General features: G+C 38.7%; 1 protein-coding gene across 10 annotated transcripts in view; it reads left to right on the top strand.

The window, feature by feature from the left end:
• Positions 1-582: 582 nt before the first annotated feature.
• LOC127411791 (paired box protein Pax-2a) overlaps positions 583-23,505 on the top strand; it is a 29,347-nt gene continuing 6,424 nt past the window's right edge. For 2 of the 10 annotated variants that reach the window (XM_051647561.1, XM_051647564.1), the window contains exons 1-8: positions 584-1,144; positions 2,701-2,866; positions 3,618-3,815; positions 7,318-7,400; positions 7,547-7,666; positions 8,528-8,572; positions 14,624-14,799; positions 17,677-17,797. In XM_051647561.1, the coding sequence (XP_051503521.1) occupies positions 1,102-1,144; positions 2,701-2,866; positions 3,618-3,815; positions 7,318-7,400; positions 7,547-7,666; positions 8,528-8,572; positions 14,624-14,799; positions 17,677-17,797 (952 nt within the window). In that variant the 5' untranslated portion in view covers positions 584-1,101. Of the gene's footprint in view, positions 1,145-2,688; positions 2,867-3,130; positions 3,152-3,617; positions 3,816-7,317; positions 7,401-7,546; positions 7,667-8,527; positions 8,573-14,623; positions 14,800-17,676; positions 17,798-23,505 lie in introns of all 10 variants that reach the window. The other 8 variants (XM_051647560.1, XM_051647562.1, XM_051647565.1 and 5 more) reach the window with 5 other exon arrangements.

Below are 23,505 nucleotides of genomic sequence, written 5' to 3'. Positions count from 1 at the left end.
AACAGGAGTTGGCTATATAACGACTAAACATAACCGGTTTAACCATTCGAATAAAATGAGAAAAACATCCGACAAGACCTAATTGAGAAAACTGCAACACAGAGAGGATGCAAAACAGTAATAAGCAGATCTGGATTTCCTCCACGCAAACAACTTTAAAACTGCAATGAACTTGGGCAACATTGTGCCCATCCATCTGCACTATACAAAATTTGACATTCAGCCTCTACGTTTAGGTCACCAAGTATGATTCACACATGATTCACGTACTTCGACAACAGACAGTTTTAAAATACCACGATGCTTGGCCGCTGGTGTTACCGCTTCCTTTCCACTCGTCTTTTAATTTCCTCGATTTTTTTTTTTAACCCATCTCTTCTCATTTCCCTGTTTGCATCCCTCCCCTTCCGAGTGTCAGATGAAGAGACCTCCTCATTTGATGCTCCAGCTTTTTGCGTTGGCGAATCACAAAGTGTTGGAATCTATTGCCTTTGTCTGACATGTCATCCATCTCTATGCGAGGGGGGTATGGGGAGGAGGGGGGCGGTGGACTGCAGCTTTTAGAAACAGACACACTGAGAAGAGGGGTTTCAGTCTCAGCCCAAAGCTTCTAACAGGCACATCCCATTCTTGAAGAGAGGGGGACCGAGAGACACTTGCCGTGTCCATGTTTTTTCCTGTCATCCCCGCACGAGTCTGACTGTACCCCTCAGACTTGACGCATCTCCATATCGAGGAATTTACACTGCAGTTTCACCAGAGGACACTGGAGGAGACCCAACCGCTAATACTTGAGTTCCCTTAAATATGTAGCTAACAAATATTAACCGAACGACTGATTACGCTAACGTTCCTGCGTAAAAGATTTTTTGAGACTATAGTGCAGGACATGATCTGCACCTGACCAGACTCGTGTCTTCATTTAATGGACTGAACAGCACGAGATAAAGTTCGTCGCGCGCTGAAGAACTTCTTCTGTACACTGGCATCGGAAGCATTCTGCTTTGAACGGATAGCAATCTTTATTAATTCCTATTAAAGCTACATAATCAAGGCGAGACGGCGACCTCAGTCGATTATCTTTCCTTTCTTTGCTATCCCATGGATATCCACTGCAAAGCAGACCCCTTCTCGGCGATGCACCGTGAGTAAAATATCAGTTTTTAATGTAAAAATCTTTACCTGGTTTGGCATAAATAAAGTGAGTGTGTAGAGCGTTTCGATTAAGTTGTTCCTGTAGTAAGGCTACAGCCTGTCCCAGCAAAAGCTTTTAAAAGCTTTTAAAATACATTTATGAATGATGTGTTATACTTCTCGACCAGTAAAGCGAATACGGATAGTAGTCACTGTAAAGGAATATAAGTGATTGTTTGTGTTATATTTAGCGGCCTTTTGGTCGCTAAGTCGTTCTAAAAGTCGATTACAGTATTTTGCGTATAAATGATAATTTAATATTAATTCCTCGGCGTTGTACATACAACGTTTGACAATTATTTCTCATTTTCTTAATCCTAGTCTTGGGTAAAATAACTGGTACATTCTACTGATTGTACTGCACCAAATATAAATAACAAATCTCCAGAAATATCTAACATGAAGCCTACTTACCGCTATAATAGCAGATTAATTGCAAAAGATTATGTTATTTTACTAACCACTGCTTTAAGAACTGGAAGCAAGGAATATCCAATGAAACAAGCATTCTCCACGTTTAAAAATCGGAGGGAAATAATTGCTGTTAATGATAAAAATAAAGAAATAATAATAATTTTAAAAAGGAGCTATTGTAATAAGATGACGGAAGGCCTGGGTCTATTTTAAATAATTAATTCTTAATTATTTTGCAGTAGCCTGCTCCATGGTTGTAATATGAGTTATCAAAGCTCTTTTTAATTATTTACAATAAATGTGCAAGGAAAATTAAACAGGTTGAAACATAATCTATGCGACATGTGTTTGGCTGCAATGGAATAGTAGAGGAAAATACTACCTAAGCGGGTTAGGCAGTATAGTAGCACATGACTTCATCAGTATTGCCATTTTTTTAATTTTATTTATTTAATTATTTATTTTACAATCGTACGTATAAAGAAAAGAAAGAAGAAAAAAAAGGTATGGACGCATTAATAGTAATATTAAATATTATTAATATTGCATTATATAATTATAATAAAACTATTAGCCTACTGTCAAATAATGACAATATATAAATATTATTTCTTGTTCTGTAATAGGACTATTGTGCTGACAAAAATACCATTTAATCTTAAATAAATATTAAATCTATTCATTAAAATGTACTGGCCAAAGTACAACAGCTTTCTCTTTTTTTACTGTATGTGAAAATATTATTAAGTGCCACCCGTGACCCTTCGATCTGATTAATATTCTAGCAGAATGGTAGTACAGATAAAATAAGGGGGTCAAAATCTTCTCATGGATACATTTTTCTTAACTTTTCTCAGTTAGAATACACATTACAACTATCATCTTGTTCGTCGTTAAGCACGCACTACTTGTGCACACACAGGTAGTGTGTATATGTGCGTGCGAGCGCGTTCCCGTGCAAGTGAGAGAGAGAGGGGAGAAAGAGAAAATGATACGCTTCTATGTGGTGGCCATGTTAATTAACAATGCAGCCTATCTTCTATATGTATGTAATGTTATGTTTTTGGGTCTGTGTTGTTGTATCCCATATAGGGCACGGCGGTGTGAACCAGCTAGGGGGGGTGTTTGTGAATGGCAGACCCCTACCTGACGTGGTCAGGCAAAGAATCGTTGAGCTCGCGCACCAAGGAGTCAGACCTTGTGACATCTCAAGACAGCTACGGGTCAGCCATGGCTGTGTCAGCAAAATTCTCGGAAGGTACGGAAAAAGCGCAAAACACATATGAACCAAATTTGTGCAGTTATAGGCTACCCCTTTAAAAAAGAATAATAAAAGTCAATGGCTAATGCTTTATGTAAATAAAATATGCTTGTACTGTTATGTCTCATATAAGAAAGTCTTTCTCTTTTAGTGAAAAGGTCTAATATGAAATTTAATTGACCTTAAATTAATTGTAAAGGGGGAAGAAGATGTTTTCTAGGAACTGTTATAGATTTTTGAATTTTTTGAAATATTTTTCAGCTATCAAAAGGATCTTATAAGGTATTCTGCACTTTAACTGTTCCTTAGAAAATATGAGATATGTGTTGGTGGCATGTATTAATCGTGGGGTGCATGGAACATAGTCGCTGAGAAAACCTTTTGATAAATGGATAGGATTTTTTTTTTTTTTTTTTTTTTTTTTTTTTTTTTTGAGCGCAGCCTACGAATGTTAATGATTAAAGACACAAAACCAATCAAATCTACGTGTTAAAATAGAAATTAGCACATGTTTTCCCTGAAGTCTCCTTAGACTTGGGGGGAAAAAAATCACAGTTAATAATATGAACCTCCAAAATATAATTAGATCACAAATTTTCAGTTAAAATAGGCTGTTTATAGACCGCTTTCATAACTCATTGTTTATAAATATAAATATATATATATTATATAATGCCACACGCTAGCAAAAAAAACGCTGCATGCCAGAAAAATGTATAATAACGAATTATCGTTCATCTTTTTCCAGATATTATGAAACCGGCAGTATTAAACCCGGAGTTATTGGCGGGTCCAAACCAAAAGTGGCGACGCCCAAAGTTGTGGATAAAATCGCAGAATACAAGCGGCAGAATCCCACAATGTTTGCCTGGGAGATCAGAGACCGACTTCTCGCCGAGGGCGTATGTGACAACGACACTGTACCAAGTGTTTCATCTATAAACAGGTAAAGGCGATTTGGAATTCGGAATCCTATTTGAAACTACAAATTAACGTGAAAAGCGTGATGTCATAATGACAGAACAAGATATCTGCCCATATGGGTCATAGGTGCTGAGCCCATAAAATCCTATTTTGTAATGAAAATTAGTTTTGTTCATGATTATAAAAAAATAAATAAAAAAATAAAAAATAAAAATAAAAAACGCCGATTCCTAACACTAATAACGGTCAAATTATCCTCAGCTAATGTGAAATCTTTTAGTCCTGTACTGTACTAAAAAAAAACATGTATAAAACATGGCTTATGCATTGCATCGTTTCCATTTTACGGTGTTTATTTCATGGGTGATTTTTTATTTTTTTTATTTTATTCATTCTCTCGTGGTGGTCTCAAATGTGCAATTCAATCCCAAATCTGTCCACAGCCTGCAGATGATCTATAGTTGAGGCCGCGAAAATCACATCTGTCTCGATGAAAGCCAATCAATACTCTGTAACCAGATCCAGTGGCACTGGGAAATACTCGACCAGACCTCACTGCCTTACCCGGAATCTCATCGCAGTAGTTCTAAAAAATATCCCACGCAATAAAAAATAAAAAAAGTTCGTGTATTTTTAACAAATGTCCTGTTGATAAAAAAAGAGATATTTTATTATTAGTAGTATTAATTATTATTTTTATTATTATTATTATAAAGTAATTAATACGTTTTATTGTTATATTTATTAATTATTATTATTTCAATATTAGTGTTCCTGTAATTATTATGATTATTATTACAGAACAAAAAAATAGGAGTATTGAATAAAATTATGTAGCCTATTATTTGAAATGCAGTGGGCATTAGATCTCAGTAATCATTTTAGTGAGCTCTGAAACTTACGGGTCCTTAGACTATCCTAAGTAATGTATTCGTATAAACATCATATGAAGTCCCACATTACCTACATACATCCATGCATACATTAATCCAAAATAAATAGCATTATAAATAGTGTTACAATTAGTTATCATTCTCTACTTATTAACTTATTTCTTATTAAAATACAAAGGCTAGCAAGACTATACCAAGTGAGATGGAGTGGTGGTGGTAGTAGTGAAGGGGTATTGAGAAGAGTGGAAGAACAAGGTGAAAAAGGCCTACCTGCAAGCAGGAGTAATGAACTTTGGTTAGGAGGCAGTGTTCCATAGAGCTGGCCAGCAGCATTACATTTTAATGAGCTGAAGAGAGATTATGGGCCAACCCGCACAAGACATTTCCTAGAAAAGCTGGGGGAGAGAGGGGCTGAAAAATATTCATTTCATGCACTATGGCTGCTTAAAAAGGGCAATTTGAACAGGTCTCAACACATGTATGCGGTAAATTTAAAATTTGCATTAATGACATGTAAAGAGCCAATAAACCTTAATTTCCAATGATGTTCAAGTCATCACCTCGGAAGAGGGCATTGTAAGGACCTTTGTTTATGTGGAAATTTAATATGTATAGGGATGTAGTTGAAATATATTTTATTGTCTATTATTATGAATCATTGAAAATTGGGTCTTCTGTGCACAAGCAACACATATATGTGGATTAAAAAAACAAACAAAAAAACATGTCTATATTTGCGAGTCAGGCTGTGCTTTAAGTGAACTTGATTGTGCCTGCACCAGATATTAACTGATATGAACTTTAAGGCTGTTAAAAGTGGGCACTTTAATATATATATATATATATATATATATATATATATATATATATATATATATATATATATATATATGTATAATAATTTTTTAATTAATTAATTAATTAATTATTAATAATAATGCAATAACTTAATTATATACTTCTATAATTATAACAGAATAAAATGTGTCATGCATAGCCAACACAGGCTGTAGTTGTCTGGTTAAACTCTAACTGTTTTAAATAGGTGTTCTTATATCCTGTCTAGAAGTTTTGCCTCTCCACTGAGTAGACGTCAGAGGCAGGACCCTCGTGCACTGAGTGGTTAAGAGGTTGACCTCTGCTCTGTTGACATTAGATGTCCGGGCTTTAAGCACATTTTCTCTGCATGAATTATTAAAGATTACACACTGTCTGGGGTGTTCTCTGTGTCCTCCTCACAGCATGAAGTCACTGGCACACAACCAGTTTTAAGTCCTTCTATCGCCTAGATCCTAAATGTCCTTTCAATAGCATTGATTCATATTTTTATATTTCTACAGGGAATTCTCAGCACCCTGGCAAGTCATTAATTCACACCTACCAAATATTCAATAGTGAGAATATGGATCCAAGCTTTTGAATTTGTGTGGCCAGCACAAGCACAGGGTCAAAACATTGTTGTGGTTAGATGTTAAAAATTCAGATAAAATTCTACTAATATGTGTTTGTCAGGGAGGGCCCTTTTGTATTTTGCCATTTTGGTTGCAGGACAAACCAAATAAGCATATAAAACAAAGAAATAAAAAAGGTCTCAGTGTACTTTGGCCAATAAAAGGAATAACTAGCCTGTGTGCAAGGTTAGCCATAGCACAATATATATTAAATAATAGTTGTTGTTTTTTAATTCCACATTTAGTCAGTTTATTAAAATCGAATCTTATCTGTGAGGACTGACTTCTTGCAAGCATGACTGAATCAACACATACCGCATGAGGATTTCTTTACTAATGAAATTTACAGCCATATTATAGTTTATACAAATGTGAAAAATGTGTAGCCAACGAGTATAAATGTGTTCCTAGAATAAGGTGACAGCTTCTTCTCTCAAAAGCGTGTCCCAGATTAAAGACATCAGATGCTGTAGTGGGCTTTTGTGAAGCAATAAGACACTATTGCTTTCCTGTCACATATAATTTATAGCTCTCCATTTGCATCTGTTCTTCTCTGCCTCTAATTCCCAACTTTTTTATCCCCAACTCTCGATCAGTAGGGTCTCATCCGCACTGGTACCCCTGAATGTTTGTGCTAGAAAAAAATGTCGGATCTGGAAAGTCAGTATCCACACTCTACAAGCAATCTTCACTTGTTTCAGTGAGGAGGAGGTTAGAGATAGAGATTGAGATAGATAAAGTAGGAGAGGGGGAGAGAAAGATTATTAAAGCTGAGGCCAGTTCGAGGCAGTGAAGCTCATCATTGAGGTGAATTGATGTGATTTCATGCTTTGTTTGCAAGATCATTCAGACCAAAGTGCAATGAAGACTTTTCCCCATTTCACATCTTCGAGGTAGTGGGACTTTATCATATTTCTAAAGATGGGATCCCATTTGATTGAATCCACACTCTCTGTGGTAGCTCCCACTCTACTCCATGATTGGCCATAATACCCTAAGATTGGTTATTTGTGACAGAATCAGTGTATCTAAATAGGAAGGCCCCAAAACAAGACTAGAGTTTTGCACACACATTGGTTACATAAGGCTATCTTAAAGCTCACCATCAAATGATCCCACATGTCCTGGCAATCCAATTGCATGTTCAGAGCAACTATTCATGTTCTTTTAATTTTTTTAGGATAATTCGAACCAAAGTTCAGCAGCCTTTCCATCCATCTTCTGATGGCACAGGAACGCCTCTCACCACAGGACACACTATAGGTGAGACAGTATCTTTGCATATACACATAAAAATAATCATATCAATGGCATCAATTATGCCCACGACCTAAAGTTAATTCATTTTCTTTTAAAGTGATCCTGAGAGCAATCCATGTATGTTAACCTACTCCTTTGCTCTTTTTCAGTGCCCAGCACAGCTTCCCCACCTGTGTCAAGTGCTTCCAATGACCCCGTGGGGTCCTACTCTATTAATGGCATCCTCGGAATCCCTCGCTCCAATGGTGAAAAGAGAAAACGTGATGATGGTAAGAGACTGGATTTCTCTCCATTGCTTTTATTCCCCTCTCACTCCTTTTCTAGGCCTCTCTATAGCCCCCTGTAACTTCCCATTTGTGTGGGGAGATGAAGATGGCATTTTGATAGCATTGGACAAAGCATTTTGTAAAAAAGCGCTCTCAAGTGACTTGTTATGTAGTAAAGCAGATTGCACTATTTCAACTGGTTGATACTGTACTGTTTGCTAGGCTGTAGCACATTTTATTTGATGATACAGTACCTGCACAAACAAGAATATGCCTACATAGCATGAGGTACTATTACTCGGTCAGAATCATAACAGTATTGTGCTTAGGTAGTGTGTCAGGGTTACAGCTTTATGTGTTTGTAAATAATACAGACTTGAAGACAACTAAATCAGCAATGTGATGCATTTGGTAATTGCAAAAAAATGTGCTATAATATATATAGCAAAAACTACCTGACTTAGGACTAAATAATTGTATGGATTATAAGTGACTTTAAAAACAATTAAATCTAAAGGATTTTCTATAACAGGCATTTCCTCACAAGATTTTCTGGCTGTGTATTTTTGCGTTTGAAGAACTGAAAGAGTGGAAAAAAGGGAGCTGCCAACCTGTTCATGCCAACATTCTCTTTTTCTTTCTAAATAAGAGGACGCATACTGCCTGAGGCCTAATGGCTGATCGGCTCTTCATACAATCACCTTTTGAATGCTAGTGAATAAACATCCATGTGGCACTGGGCCAAACAGGAACACAGAAAGTGCTGTAGTCAAAAGGGAGGGAGGTTAAAGTGGTTGGAAATGATCTCTTAAAACATTTATCAAAGCAGGGTTACTTGCTTCTTTTATGTTTCCATCTCTTTAGTTCTCTGGAGTGGCAACCACTTGGATGGGAGGAAAATAGGATATTGTAAGTTCTGTTAGCCCACCTTCTCTTTGCTTGCTCAATCACGAGCCACTCGAGTCTGATCAAGTGCTCTGTGAGGATGTGTGTGTGTGTGTATGTGTCGAGGGGAGGGGGATGAGACCAAGCACATTGACGCTTAATGATATCTTTCTGGAGAGAGCTCTAGATCATATAGTATATAGACTGCGAGAAAGTAACTATGGCAAATCACATTTGCAACAGCATGGCATGCTCTTATTGAAAATGTAGTGGCATTTATCTGCTGTCACTGTCATAGACTGTTTGTTTCTAAAAACAGAGAAGGGGCATAAAGTGAGTGAGAGGGGATTTATCCAGCCAAATGCTGGTGTTAGTAGTTAATCCTAGTTTGATTATAACTGACAGGATGTGAAGAGTGGATGACGGGGTTTGAGTGTAATTGCATCATGAAACACATGGCGGGAAAACACGATTTTATTGTGTGTGCAATATCAAATTTAATACTGCTTCAGTTAGGATTATTTTCTGTTTGACTATCATTATAATGACTGGAGTAAATATTCCTGTTGTTGTCAGCGTGTTGCCTTCTTCTGCTTGGCATCATTCAACCTTATGCAGATCTCTCCAGGTGTAGCAACATATTTGTAGGGCAGTAATCCTGGGTGCACATGTCATGCCGTGTCCCTAATGAAGACCTCATGGCTGGTTATTTGATACAGTGCCAAATGTCCAAAAGCTTTGTGTTATTTAAACTTAGCCCTTATTTCACACTGAGACATCAGGGAGGCAGAGCAGCAGCCAGTGTATGGTTTCAATTTCATAGCAGCCCAGCAGCCTTGGGCTACCTGAGTCTTATTTTGCTGGGTGCAGCCAATCTTCCCTTCATTAGATGATGACATAACAGAAAATATGCTAATTCGACTTTAGGTGAAGGAAGAGCAGCGCAAATTCACTTTGGAACACACACACACACATGTAACACATGTAATATGTAAATTAGATTAAAACCAGACAATTCTCTGGAAAAAAGTCACCAGGATCATTTTGAAATGTAATGAGCAGTTGTTACTTCTTGCAGCCATCAGTGCTTGATTTAAGGGACATAGGTAAGGTTTCTGCAGCCTTTTTATTTGATGATAATAGTGCCCTTTAAAAAAAGCTCCCAATTACTAAAGTGATATAGAGATAAAGTAGTGCGACATGTGTTATGTACACCAGGTCTTTATGAGAGGAGCTTCAGGGACATAGGTGTCATAAGAGTCATTAATCTGTCATTTTCATGTGTTACTGAAATTAAAAGTAGCGTGTTGCTCACCAGCTCCGGGTGACGTTCAGTGTGGCGCAGACCATTGGAGGGAGGGAGGCGGGGGGGGGGGGGGGGTGTTGCTCCCAAGATTAGTTCTTTGGTGGCAATAGCTTCCCGCAAGTTGAACATAGTGACATTTAAGAGAATTTGCAATTCTGCAGAGAAAAGCTATTAATTCACAAATTAGCACCCCCCATTCTCTATCATGGATGTGCAAGCTATTGAAGAGACAAAAGAAATAGCCTAAAGGGGAAGAAAGAGACACAGCCCTATCTGTGTAAAGATTGGTTTATATGTCTGCAAGCAGTGATACCAATTATGCCAGCACACAGAGAATGCGCCTCAACCTTATTGCTGCCTTCACAGGCCCTTCAATCCATTGCCAGATTTATTTGTTTATCTCATTATGGAAAATAGAATGCCTCTCTTGCCAAATGCATTAATGGCAAAAGAGGGAAATTAAGCCTGTTTGGGATTTCTCATTTGTCAAAGTTAATACTTTGTTACAAAATGACACAAATGAATGAACTGAGTTAATTACTATACAGGCATGCTTTGTGTATAGAGAATGCATTTCTGCACGGTTTTGTTCTTACCTGTGCTTGTGCTGGCTGCTTAGCAGGTTGTTGTGACCCAGCTCTCTTCTCTGTCTCTTCTATCAGTATAAATCCAGACCAACAAACACAAGCTAGAAGGGAGTTTTAGGTTTGAAGGCCAGTTGCAATAAATTATATACAAAAAAACACAACTTGACACTTGAATTAGCTGTGGGAGTGGACAAGTGTGTTGATATGAGAACGAAATTAAAGTTGGATGATTTAACAGGCCTAGCAGTGTATTTATTTGACGTTACTGCAATAAAGAGATTACATCTGTGCAGTCTGTGCCATCATGGTACAAGAACGCAAAAAAGTTTTACTTTGTAGCTTCTGAAAGTATTGCTTTGAGCCCAGCACACATCAAATCCCCATGCTAAAATAGTTTGTCCCACAGCAAGAATGGTTTAACCTGTGCTTCCATTTCATGGCTAGTGAGATTCTATTGTGTCAATATGGATTCTACTTTAAAAAAGAATAGAAATGAAATACATCCAAACCAAGAAATGGATTGGCCTCAGTCTAAATCGAATAAGAACATCCCACCGATCTCATCATGATCATGGCCTCTGTATGAAAGAGAAAGCCCAGATTTGAGCGAGGCTGCAGAGCGGAACCGGCAGAGAAGAAGGTGCCGGGCTCCTTATCAAAGGACACAAAAGGTCTGTGCCCTCGCTCTGCTGATACATCTGCATTCAAGCAGACCCGCCACCCAGCCAGCCGACTGATGCCTCGAAAATCTGCAGCATGAAAACATCTAAGGACAGGGTGGTTCACTCGAAGAGGAATCGTGTCAGAGAAAAGTCAATTATGAACGCTGATGCTGAGAATTAATGGTGCGCTGCATTACGCAGATCTTAAAAGGAAAGAGAGCGAGAGTGAGGGAGAGATGCGTTCATTAATTGCGTTCCAGAACGCTGCGTCACATGAGGCTGATGTACTAAATGACGGACTGGGTGTGAGTACAGTAAAGGATGTCTGTTATGGGTGAGAGGAGAAACCCACGTTGACAGCGGTAGCCTGAGAAAGAAAAAAGGAAAAGGGGAGAATGCGCATCTCCTACTGCCTGCCTGCAGACTGTTCAGCACAGCTAAATTGAATTAATAAAGCCTTTAAACACCGCTGTAACATAACAGGAAATTAACAGCTCCGGTTTTGCTGCTGCTGCTGCCGCCACCTCAATCTCATTCTCTTTCTTTCTTTCTCTCTCTCCTTCTCTTGCTCTTTCTGCTATTGTCTTGTCTTCTTCTGATTTAGTTACTTGCTGTGCAACCTTGCTGCACCATAGATTTTATATTTAGGAGATTTTCTCTTAGAAAACTAAATGTAGCATATTCAAAAGGTGCACCACACAAATTCCTAGTGTTAAAGCAAGCATACAAAATCAAATTTGTCAACAGATTGTAATCAGATCCATAAGATTAAAAGAATACATAAAAATAGAGATGGGTGGTATAAGGTCATGGGTTATAGGGATCATGAAACTTTCATTTCTTTCAAAAAGCTCTCTCTTCCAGGCAGTCTTATCTGTTGAGATCAAGGCAGGAAACTCTGTGTTGTGCTCTTAAAAGAATGTCACACCTGACCAGGCAACCCTAAACACATACATATCCTAAAACTCCTTAAATTTAAAGGTAATTAATTTAATGCATGAGTTCATCTCATGCTAAATTCAGAATTATAAATGATTACTTTGAAATAATCGAGAGGACTTAAAAAATACAGATGAATGAGTATGTACAGGGAATCTATTAAAATTACAAGTTCGCCATGAGAAGCCCTTGATTGTCTCTTGTTCTTAGTTTTATTTGAACTGGGCTCTCCAGAGGGGGAAGCCCAGGGGAGGCATGTTTTATGGACTTTGGTTATCTGATCTGACAGAGCTCTAGTCCCATAGCACCAGAGTGCTAATGCAATGGGATGTCAAAACAAACACACTCAAGTGTTCCAATGAAATCAATATAGCGCAAGCATAGGGAAAGCACTGATGTAAACAGGAGCTAAGCCATATACATAGTCCAGATGAAATAACTGCATTAACAGTGGATCCCTCTGAAAGGAAGCAGCATTAAATTGAATATTCAATATACAAAACAATTGTACAAAAATTCCATTTGGACCACAGTTGTCAAATGTGTGCGTGAAAAGCTGATATAACCTTGGTCTAACCTAAATCTCCTCTAACTGTAATGTAACGTGGAGCAGCTCAACCTAGCCCAGCCCCCCACAGCTCAAACTGCAGCTTTGTCCCCTGTGTCAACTTGCGGCCCTGTGCGCTTTCGGCTTTTGAGTATGGGAAACATGCTGCACCGAAGCAAATGACAAACGCCTGCTTATTGATCGCAGTTTGCACTTAGACCAGCTGATAGAACGTAATTAATGACTCTATTTTCTTCTATACCAAAGAGAACAATTGAGGTTTATACGGCAACAACATGCAGCCTTATAGAAGGCCCCCAAGGGAGCTGTCTGTAAAAAATGCCTGCACTCAGATATGGAATACATGGAATGACTCAGATAATGCTAGAAGAAAAAAACAAAACAACCACAACAGGAATTAATAGGAAGAGAAAAAAATTGCCCCTCTGTAGCTTAAACACACACACACACACACACACACACACACACACACACACACACTCCTGTTGGTACTCCTATCATTACAAGGACTCTCCATAGACATATTGATTTTTATACTGTACAAACTATATATCCTATCCCCTAATCCTACTCCTACCCTAAACCTAACCCTCACAGAAACCTTTTGGCATTTTTACATTTTCAAAAAAACATTGTTTAGTATGTTTTTAAAGCCATTTGAAATACAGGGACACTAGGCGTGTCCTCATAAACCACATTTATAGCATAATACCCTCGTAATTACTAGTTTATAACCTAAATATATGTCCTTGTAAACCACACAAACCAACTCACACACACACACACACACACACACACAATATCTCCCAATCTCCTATCACAGCTCTCCGTGGATCTATTTCACCTGAAAGTCAGTTCATCCTGTGGCCTCAGCCACTGAAAAAAGGTCAAGCTGGCAGGTAGAATGGCAATAAAGCCCCTGAAATGGTACTATCAGTGGAACATGATTGATCAATTGAATTCCATACCACAGAAAATGTGGGATTAAGTAGAGTATTATACGCACAATGAGTTGAGGCATGATGTTCATTTCAAGTTCATTTCGCTTCTCTCCTGCCACCAGATCAGGCAATCAATAGGGGCCTTGCATATCATATATCACTATGCTCTCGCAGAGGAGAGAACATAATCTGCTGCAAATTTAGAATGACAGATTTGTAAGGAAGCAAAAAAAGGCCCTCCACAACTAGAGCCTGGAAGCTGCAGGCACGGCTGCCGAGGTTGCACGGACATTTGCTTACATTTTGCAGAGGGGTTTCCAGGAGCAAAATGAGGCACTGCGGAAGGAAGTCTACCTGCTTTGGCAGGGTGATGGGGGAAAGGTCACGGTCTGGGGGAAAACTGTTCATTTGTTTATAGAGAAGGAAATGCATAAGCTGGCAGTCAAGCTGTGTAATTGTATTCAAGCTGGGAATGGCCTCCCATTTTTCTAGGGAAAAGCAATCTGAACATGAAAGCAGCATTACATTCTAAAGGAAATTGTGCCTTTTAAATAATAGCTCTTCATTTTCTGCCAGCCACTGACAGGGAAAAGAGAACCCCCCCCCACCCCCAGTTTGCTACTGCTCATGCTAAAACACATGGCATTCTCAACAACAAGTATATGTTTGCTCTGAAGGTAATCCATCAATTACTGCAGGCCTATCAGATGATGACGGCACTGATGCTGAGCTGGGATGGGGGAGGTGTGGGTCTTCTCTCTCCCACTTACTCTCTTTGCACTGTCCACATCTCTCTCTCTCTCTCTCTCTCTCTCTCTCTCTCTCCCAGCCTCATGTGCTCCGTCTTTCTACAGCTATTAGGATCAGTTTGAGGCTAGTGCTGGCTGAATTTGAGCTGATATACTCCAATCTTTCATCCCTGCTCTCTCCGCTTGTGCTGAGAGGTGCACTACAGCACTAAACTGAGCTGTGGTGAGGTGTGGGGGACAGGGTGGGGGTGCCTGCCCTGGGGAGAAATGGGACCATAAAGACTGGTACTAGTATGTGGCCTTGTCCCTCTCTCCTCTTATAGATGGTTCAGATGGCTCTGGCCCAAACAGTGATTCTCAGGGTAGTGTGGAGAGTTTACGGAAGCACCTGAGGGCTGATGCTTTCACTCAACAGCAGCTGGAGGCTCTGGACCGGGTGTTTGAGCGGCCGTCATACCCCGACGTCTTCCCCACGTCAGAGCACATCAAGCCAGAGCAGGTCAGTAATATTAAGGCTAATGGACAAATACTAACAAGTAAGCCAAAATAGCCTACTTCCTGCCAGTGACAAAAACATGTTAACTTAAAACCAGGAGGTTGTTAGACAGTCTGAAGAACTAAATTGAGTGTGATCAATAATTTTAAATACTTATGAGAGAGAGAGAGCAGAGTTTATTCGAATCAACAAAAAAATACTTAATTTTTCTGAATAAAATGTCTTATGTTAAACCAGTAAAAACAGTTAACTTTACAATTTACACCCAAACAAATGCATTTTAACTGATGCATCTTGCCCCAAGCATCACTAATATACCTTAGTTTTTATTATTTGCACATCAATATATATATATATATATATATATATATATATATATATATATATATATATATATATATATATATTCACTTGCATAACATGAATCCACAGATATGAACTAAAAACAACTGACAAAACTCCATGTAAACATAATGGCACACAACAAATACCAAAATATGTAGCTGTGTTTCTAGCATAGACTTACATTTTACTGACGTTAAATGTCTACTACACTGGAGTTCTGCTGCAGTCGGAAATAAGGTCTTGCTAAATGTATGTAACCAAATAAAAAAATAAACACAAAAAACCTTGTATATACAACCTCTTATTTAAAGCTTTTGGCTTATTAAAATAGATAACCTTTATTTACTTTCATTATACTATTAAACAACCAGTAACCATTAATTGTCCCTTGAAACTCCAAGTAGAGGCCCATAAAGCAAAAGCAGTGGCCTAATTGAGTTCATTTTAATTTCTTTCCGATCGGGGAGAATTACACTTGTGATAAATCAGGGGGACAGTCCTCACCCCTAGTAGAGGGCCTAATTTGCAGCTAATTACAAAACTGATTTCTACTGGAAGATCAATACCAAAACGAATTGGAAATGACTTACAATCAAAAAGAGAAGCCAAGAAGGTACTAAAAAAGGCAAGGAAAGATGCTAAACATGGGGAAAAACAGCCCTGGAACAGTCCAGAAAAATCACTTTTAATTTAATGTAATATTAATCAGACTACATTCCCATTTATTGGTCCGTTTTTTGTGCCCCTTTTTAACTCTTGAAAGAGCAGACCTATTAGCCATGTCTGGTGTGTGAGGCTGGGAATTAAATTGCCATTTTGGAAATGCTAAACTCAATGGGCTCACCCCTCCCACACTTCTGCCAGCCATTTGGTCATCCTTTTCAGATGGCTCTTCAGTTGCCCCACGCCCAACTTGCCCCTATCTGCATGATAAAATAGCTGTTGTGCATCTGAGGCCAGACCAAATAGAGAGGAACATCCGCTACTGGCCAACTGAACATTTGTAGCAGACAATTAGAGTTTATCTGGAATAGAAACAGACAAGTCTGAGGTCACAGCATTTCCCATTGGGACACTGGCCTATTGTGGTGCACAGATGCACACACACAGAGACATATACTCATAGGAGTGGACATATGTATGCTCACTCTTCAATACATAAGGAACATAGTAACCGGAAATTGTTGCATTTGTTACAAGAAAACCGTTCTCAATCTAAAATTCAAACTAGAGCAAAAAACTTGATTTATTAACTTAATTCAGTTACCTTAATAATACATTTTATTCTTAAAACATAATCCAGCGTACAAATTCAGAAAACAGCAATGTGTTATTATTTCAAAACAGCAGTTTTATTTTAGTCTTTACTTCATTTTAAAGAAAACAATTACAAATGGTTGATTCTGTTTCTCGAAACGAGGCCATGTTGGTAATCTAACAAAGCGGACTAGTCTCCTCCCTTGGCTGGTCAGGGGAATGACTGCAGTCAAGCACAAAGAGACAGCTGACACCCCTTCCTTTCAGTCTGTTCCAAATCCTACTCTCACTCCCGCTCACAACCTTAATGTATGCACACAGTTCACATTTATTCTCCCCAAAACCCACATGCACATTACAGACTCTCTCGCTTACTCTCACTATGGGAAATAAAAACAATCTAAAACTTTAGTAAAATGGATTTTAGTTGCCCAATAATAAAGTCAAAGTAACTGAGCAGCCATTCTAAAAAATAAAAATTAATTTGTCAACATTTACTCTCCCTCATGTTGTTCCTATCCCATTTGACTTTCTTCCTTCAGTGGAACACACACACACACACACACACACACACACAAACACACACACACAAACATGTTGGTGCAGCTATCACTATGAGGACTCTTCATAGACATAATTATTTTTATACTGTACGAACTATAGATTCTATCCCCTAACCCTAATCCTAACCCTACCCCTAAACCCAACACTCACAAAAACATTTTCAATATAACATCGTTTAGTATGTTTTTTAAGCGATTTGAATTATGGGGACACTAGAAATGTCCTCATAAACCACATTTATAGCATAACACCCTTGTAATTACCAGTTTGTAACCTAAAAAAAGTCCTCGTAAACCACTTAAACCTGCCCACACACACACACGCACACAATTAGGCAGAATGTTTGCCTCAATGACTTTCATTTATGGAAAAACATACACAATAGTGACTGAGGCTAACGTTCTGCCAAACATGCCGAAGAAAGAAAGTCATACGGTTTTAGAACAACAATTTTCATTTTTGGGCAAACTATCCCTTTAACTCGTCTATACCCGGTGCCTTGTTTAAAAATACTTTTCCTTCCAAAGGTCAAAGCTGTAAGCAGAAAAACACCAAAATCACCCCACTAGAGTACTAGTACAATCTTTTTATGAGAATGACATACTGGACTGGCAGCTCAGAGGCAGAAAGCTTTCTAATAGAACACCTCAGTAAAAGTGATGCTTGGATCACAAGGGATATCTACTTAAAGTGTCCCCCTCCCCTCATTGGCAGGCTAATGAATACTCGCTACCAGCACTGAACCCTGGACTCGACGAAGTCAAGCCCAGTCTGTCAACCAGCGCCAGCTCAGATTTGGGCTCCAGCGTGTCACAGAGCTACCCGGTAGTGACAGGTAAGAGCGCTGGATCACGGCTGACCATTAGAAGACTCACTACCGAGCTGGCAGGAGGTTCATATTCAGCATTGTTTTAGACTATGTGACTTTTTTATGTGCGTTGAAAAGTTAAGTGAGCTTTATAAGTCGAGATGACAGATGAGATTGAAATGTGAAATGTTGATCTAAAGTGAATGGATTGGTGCTGCCTGCTCCAAGGGACAGTGTAAGAGAGGGACAATCGAAACAGACAGGTGTTGTTGCTTACAAGGAAGGCCCAAAACATTCAAAGTGATGAGATAGAGAGTTGACAGCCAATACCGGGGAAGCACAATGTGAATAATTTTAACACTTTACCGTTCTAAAGCAAGGCAAGAATTATTTTGTAAACATGGGTGTGTAAATATAAGTCTTCAGCTCATATGGATCATATGGAGAGAAATATTCTAGCACGGTTTGGCTTACAATGCTGCAGTGTTTTTTCTCTCTCCTTGTCTTCTCTTGGTATGCAATAGTTAATGTCAGCCTGGCTAACTGAAATATTGTTTCTTTGTTGCAGCTTTTATTACCTCAGAGAAGGTTAAGTTTACTGATAGCCAACTGACGGGCTGAGATTAATACGCTGAGCTTTTAATAAAATTCACATAATTATGCAGGCACCATCAAAGCCAATGAGTTCTGTGTAGGTGGAGGACAGGATGATTTAAAATTGCTGTGCCCCCTTCTCAAATGATAGCTGGATAATGTTATGTGAAAAGAAAGGGCTTTTTCCCCCCTCTGTAACATGTGGGAGGTAGAGTTCCCGGCAGAAAGTTGGCCCTCTGGAGAAGAAAGGTGTGTTTTTGTCCTTTGTATTAAAGCAGTCTCGGTCTGGGAAGCACCCTCGTGGCAGGTGGCCTTTGTTGCACCTGGGACGGGACACACTGGGGGTCTTAGTGCAGACCACCTCTTGCTTCTGATAGAGGATAGGAAACTTCCCTCGCAGAAAGATTTTCAAATGGTTGTTTAAGTTTGTATTGTTGTTGTTGATTTTAAAGTTCTTAAGTTATAATCATAAGATGAAGTTGTATAAAAAAAAAATAAAAAATCAAATATAGTTGTGATCATTTTTAAATCTGTTTCAGAATGTGCTAGGCCCAAATAGCCTTTCTTGAGATACTTAAATATTAACTGTTACATGTTGTATTCTAAATGAGTTTTGGCTGTAATAACTTCATTTATATATATACGTATATTAAAAAAACCGTTGAGGACGTGAGGCAGTTTGACTGTGCAATAACTGAATGTTATGGTGTACTAGCATGTGATGAACTGGAAATAGAAATAAGAACAGAGTTAAAGGAGGTGCTAAATTACCTTACGCATTTACACTGAGAGCCAATTCTAAATAAATTACTCCCTCTCATTGGATAGAGCTGGAGATTATGCTCATTCCCAGCAATGTTTTCCTGAGCCAATTAAAATTCATGCCGCCATTGATCTTGTTGATTTTATGTTGTGAGATTTGCATAATCTATTAAAGATGAATGATTAATGAACTCTTCATTACAAAACAGAAATTGGAATTTTAAGGGCACTATGAGGCATTTTTTTTTTTTTTTTTGTGTGTGTTCACTATTTACCCAATTACTTTTAGGGGTTACTGCTCTGTACCTAAATTTATATATATATATATATATATATATATATATATATATATATATATATATATATATATATATATATATATAAATAATAAAAAAAAGCATTTGAAGAACACCTTATCTAATTCTTTGAAATTTAGAACAGACACTGGATGATATCTACTTTATTAAAAAGTCAGTTACGTTGAGGAAATTCAAAATCTTGTATGAGGTTGCATTAGCATTTGTTAATAACAGAATTTTATGCACACATTTTAAAAACATATATTACAGATAGTACAGATATTTCTACCTTAGAAACTTATGATGTTTCTTTAAAATAGAATAATGCCAGAATGGACAAGGCTAGGCAGAGTTGTATGAGTGGCTATTCTGCTGCTCTGTTTTTAGACTTATCAGAGGCAAAACTTGCCCTTATGAGTCATAAACATTCCATACTTTCATGTATTAACCACAGAGGGAAAAACAATGGCATGATTTATTCAAACTGCAGTAAAAAGTCTGGATGCTGTCCAGATATGGCTTGCCTTTTAAAAAGGCCGCTTGCACATACCTTTACAATGAATGACTAGTGCAGATTCTTAAGCGCCGTCCCTGCCGAGCAGTATAATGGAAGTCTTCGTGGTGCCAGTAGGATGGTACCGTGTAAATGGGCACCCCTCCGATCCGCTGAAAACCTGAGCAGGTGCTGAAGGGATCCCCCTTGTTCCAAATCTCTTCGGAGTTGTGGGTGGAAGAGAAATAGAGCAACAGAGCTCCATGTCTGGAACCTCTGCAAAAAAAAAAACAAAAAAAAAAAAACACAAGAAGCAAGAAAAGTAAGAAAGAAAAGCAGCGTACACGGGCAGAGTGAAAGAAAAGACTGCTTTGTGTCAGCCTATGCTGCTGATGAACTCCGGCTGAAATATATCCACCAGAGAGTCATTTTTTAAGTGTGGCCCGCTATTCTCCAGTGAGCAGCAAACAACACGCTGCCGGCTAGGCTGAGGTACCTGATGTGTGGCCTGGTGACAAACTGCCTCTGTCTTGAGCCCCGGCAGGCCCTAGTGCCCAAATTAATGTTTATTGCATCCTCACAATAGCACACTAACCTTTGAGCACACATTTGATAATGAATGACTTTTAGAACTTGTATTAAGCAGTTTGGCTGTCTAAAAATTACATTGTTGTAATTGATTGGGATGAAGCAGTCAATTACTTGTTTTTTTCTTCTTCTGTGGGCTTGTGATAAATTGCCAAAAAAAGGAATGTCGAAAACTGAGGTCAAAGATTTCAGTGCTTGTTATTGTTGCAAACACAGAGCTGTCAGTGAATACAGTATTTTTAATCTCTAAAGACTAAAAGGCAGGTGACTTTGCTGGAGCTGTTGAGTTCAAAAAAGGAAGTCATCCCTCTTTCTCTCCTGCTTCTCTTTCTCTCTTGCTTCTCCTTCTCTCTGCACCCATGTGAAACCATGCATTTGCAAGAGACAGGCATGGAGAACTCTATAGCTCTGGTTCATGTTGAGATGTGATGCGCCTCCACATAGACCATTGTTTATCTTCCATCTCAGTAATCAGGAGGTTGACAGACTTCCTTTCGCAGGTCTTGCTTGTCTCCAGGACAATAAGCAACACCACCTCTGATTAGTTTCAGAGTTCAGTGATCTTGAACACTGGCCCTCGGTCAGTGTAGCATATGCCCTTGTCTGCTTTACAACGGCCTAATTCCTCCGACAACCTCTCTTCCTTTCTCCTTTATTGGCCTCTAAGGTTTTTATTTCTGAAGTTAGGCTTTATGGCCTTCATCGTCCTCTCTGAAATATAGTTATCCGAGCTGTTCCCTTTACAGCTTAGATGTTCAGTTTGCCTCTTAACCCCCTTGTGTGGACAACCGCAACAAAACGTTACCTTCACCATGTATCTCACGATTAAAAAGTCATATTTATCTTGCTTCCGCTGTACCAAGATTCAGCTGTTAGTCCCAGACCTACACTGGAAAGGAAATTCTGCCATTGATTTGTGTGGGAAAGAGACCAGTTAAGTTGCCTGAATTCCTGGCATTTGGTCAGAAAGGGTTGTCAGGGTTGCGTCTGACAACAAGGAGGCCTTATCTTAATGAGGGACTCTTCGTTCATAGCTTGGTTGTAAAACAACAATAGTTGGGAAGCAACTAATGAGGCTATCATGAAGCTCTGAGAGCCCTCCCCACAGACTACGTTAACAGTACAGGATGTTAAAGAGGATGAGTGGAGACAGAGAGAGAGAGGGAGAGAGAGAGAGAGAGAGAGAGAGAGAGATGAAGACAGAGCATACATTGATTGATTGAGCTGCAGTGGCAAACCATGGAGATGAAAAATGCCAAACCTCATCAGCCAAATGATATTAAGGTTGGGGTTTCAAAGGGGCGGTATTGCCATTTGTAGGATTTTTTTGTTTTCAGATGTGATTTTGAGTCTCCAAACCTTAGGGAAATTTCACTATTTAGGCATGATTGATCTGCTAGTATTGCTGCTGTTTGCTGATGTTATTTTAGAGATATTGTATAAAAATGGTTTACCCCTTTATAGAGAGATACATTCATTAATTTATTTCTGAATAGATTACCTAACAAGTGAGGGTTTTTTTTTTTTTTAGCTCATTTGAAGGATAATTTCAATCAGGTTGGAAAAAAATTTACCTTTATTTAGATTAAGACAGAAAGCTGATGATATGATAGACGACTACTGTTATGGAGAACATTTTCTGTTGCTTTGCATTCAGAGTTTTACTTTGAGAAAAACTAGATGGAAAAGACCAAAGTAATGAACAATGGTTCGTCTGATCTGTTTACAATAAAGGTCATATTTTCACTCTTGGATTTTATACATGTTTTAGATATCTTTACAGCAATTATAAGTGGATTGGTCCACCTGAGCTCTGTGTGATTTCATGGCAAACCCTTCACATACCCTTTCACCCCATTTCACTTCTCAGTTTATGCACACAAAAACCCACATTGCACAAGCACACACTAACATTTGCTGGCTTTCACCACGTCTAAATCCTTTCGAGCATGTAGAAATATATTTATGTTGTTGTTGTTGTTGTAAACGTATGCCTCAGAAGATTGTGTTAAAACTCCTGAACACACCCGAGGAACTGGGTCATAACTTCGTGCAAATCCTTCTTTTCCCCTAAATGCAACGTAGCATTATGACAACACCAAACACTGTCAGCCAAATTTCATTTTCCCTTTCTTTTACTGCTTCCATTCACTACTTCCATCTGTCATGATTCATTTTTGTTTTTTGCTGAGTGCGAGCGATTGTGCATTGTCTGATTGTGTGTGTGTGGCTTTTTTGTTGTTTTTCTCCACCTGGCAGAGTCACATTCATCGTCCATGTGTGTTAAGCAGGAGCCACACGAGGCTTCCCTGGCTCCTTTCACCCCTTCCTCACTGGCAGTCTCGGGTCTAGCGGAACTGTTGCCCCTCCAGCCCAGCTTGTCAGTAGATGCCTCCACCCCCTGCTACGGCACATATGCCCATCATGCCCCCAGCTACGGCCAGTATGCAAGCCAGTCTATTATAGCAGGTACAGCCCTACTAAAAAGAAGAAGGAAAAAAAAACATCGTAACCTGCGCTGGTTGGGGGGAGACAGCTACTGTCCTATTGTAGGCCAGTGCGACTTTGTGATTAAAAAGATTGTTCACCCAAAAATGTAAACTCTGTTGTCATTTATAACACCTTAATGTTGTTCCAAACCAATATGACTTTATTTGCTTTATGGAATACAAAAGAGATTTTAGGCAGAATGACAGCTTCAGTCACTATTCACTTTTCTCCATACAATGGAAGTGGATGGTGACTGAGGATAACATTTTACCTAAATCTAATTTAGTGTTTCACAAAAGTCAAACAGGTTTTGAAACATATGAGAGTGAGTAAATGATGACAGAATTATCATTTTTGGAAGAAGTAGTCCTTTAATACTTTTGTCTCTATTCTACTGTGATGTTTTGTAATGGTTTAGTTACACATCTACAAAGTCCTTATTGTTTCGGATGTGCAATAGTATTGCCAACAAGCTCATTAATATGTGAGTGTGTGATTGTGTGTCTGTC

Source organism: Myxocyprinus asiaticus, chromosome 21 (assembly GCF_019703515.2).
Source record: "Myxocyprinus asiaticus isolate MX2 ecotype Aquarium Trade chromosome 21, UBuf_Myxa_2, whole genome shotgun sequence".
NCBI lineage: Eukaryota > Metazoa > Chordata > Actinopteri > Cypriniformes > Catostomidae > Myxocyprinus > Myxocyprinus asiaticus.
This window is presented reverse-complemented; position numbering and strand designations above follow the sequence as displayed.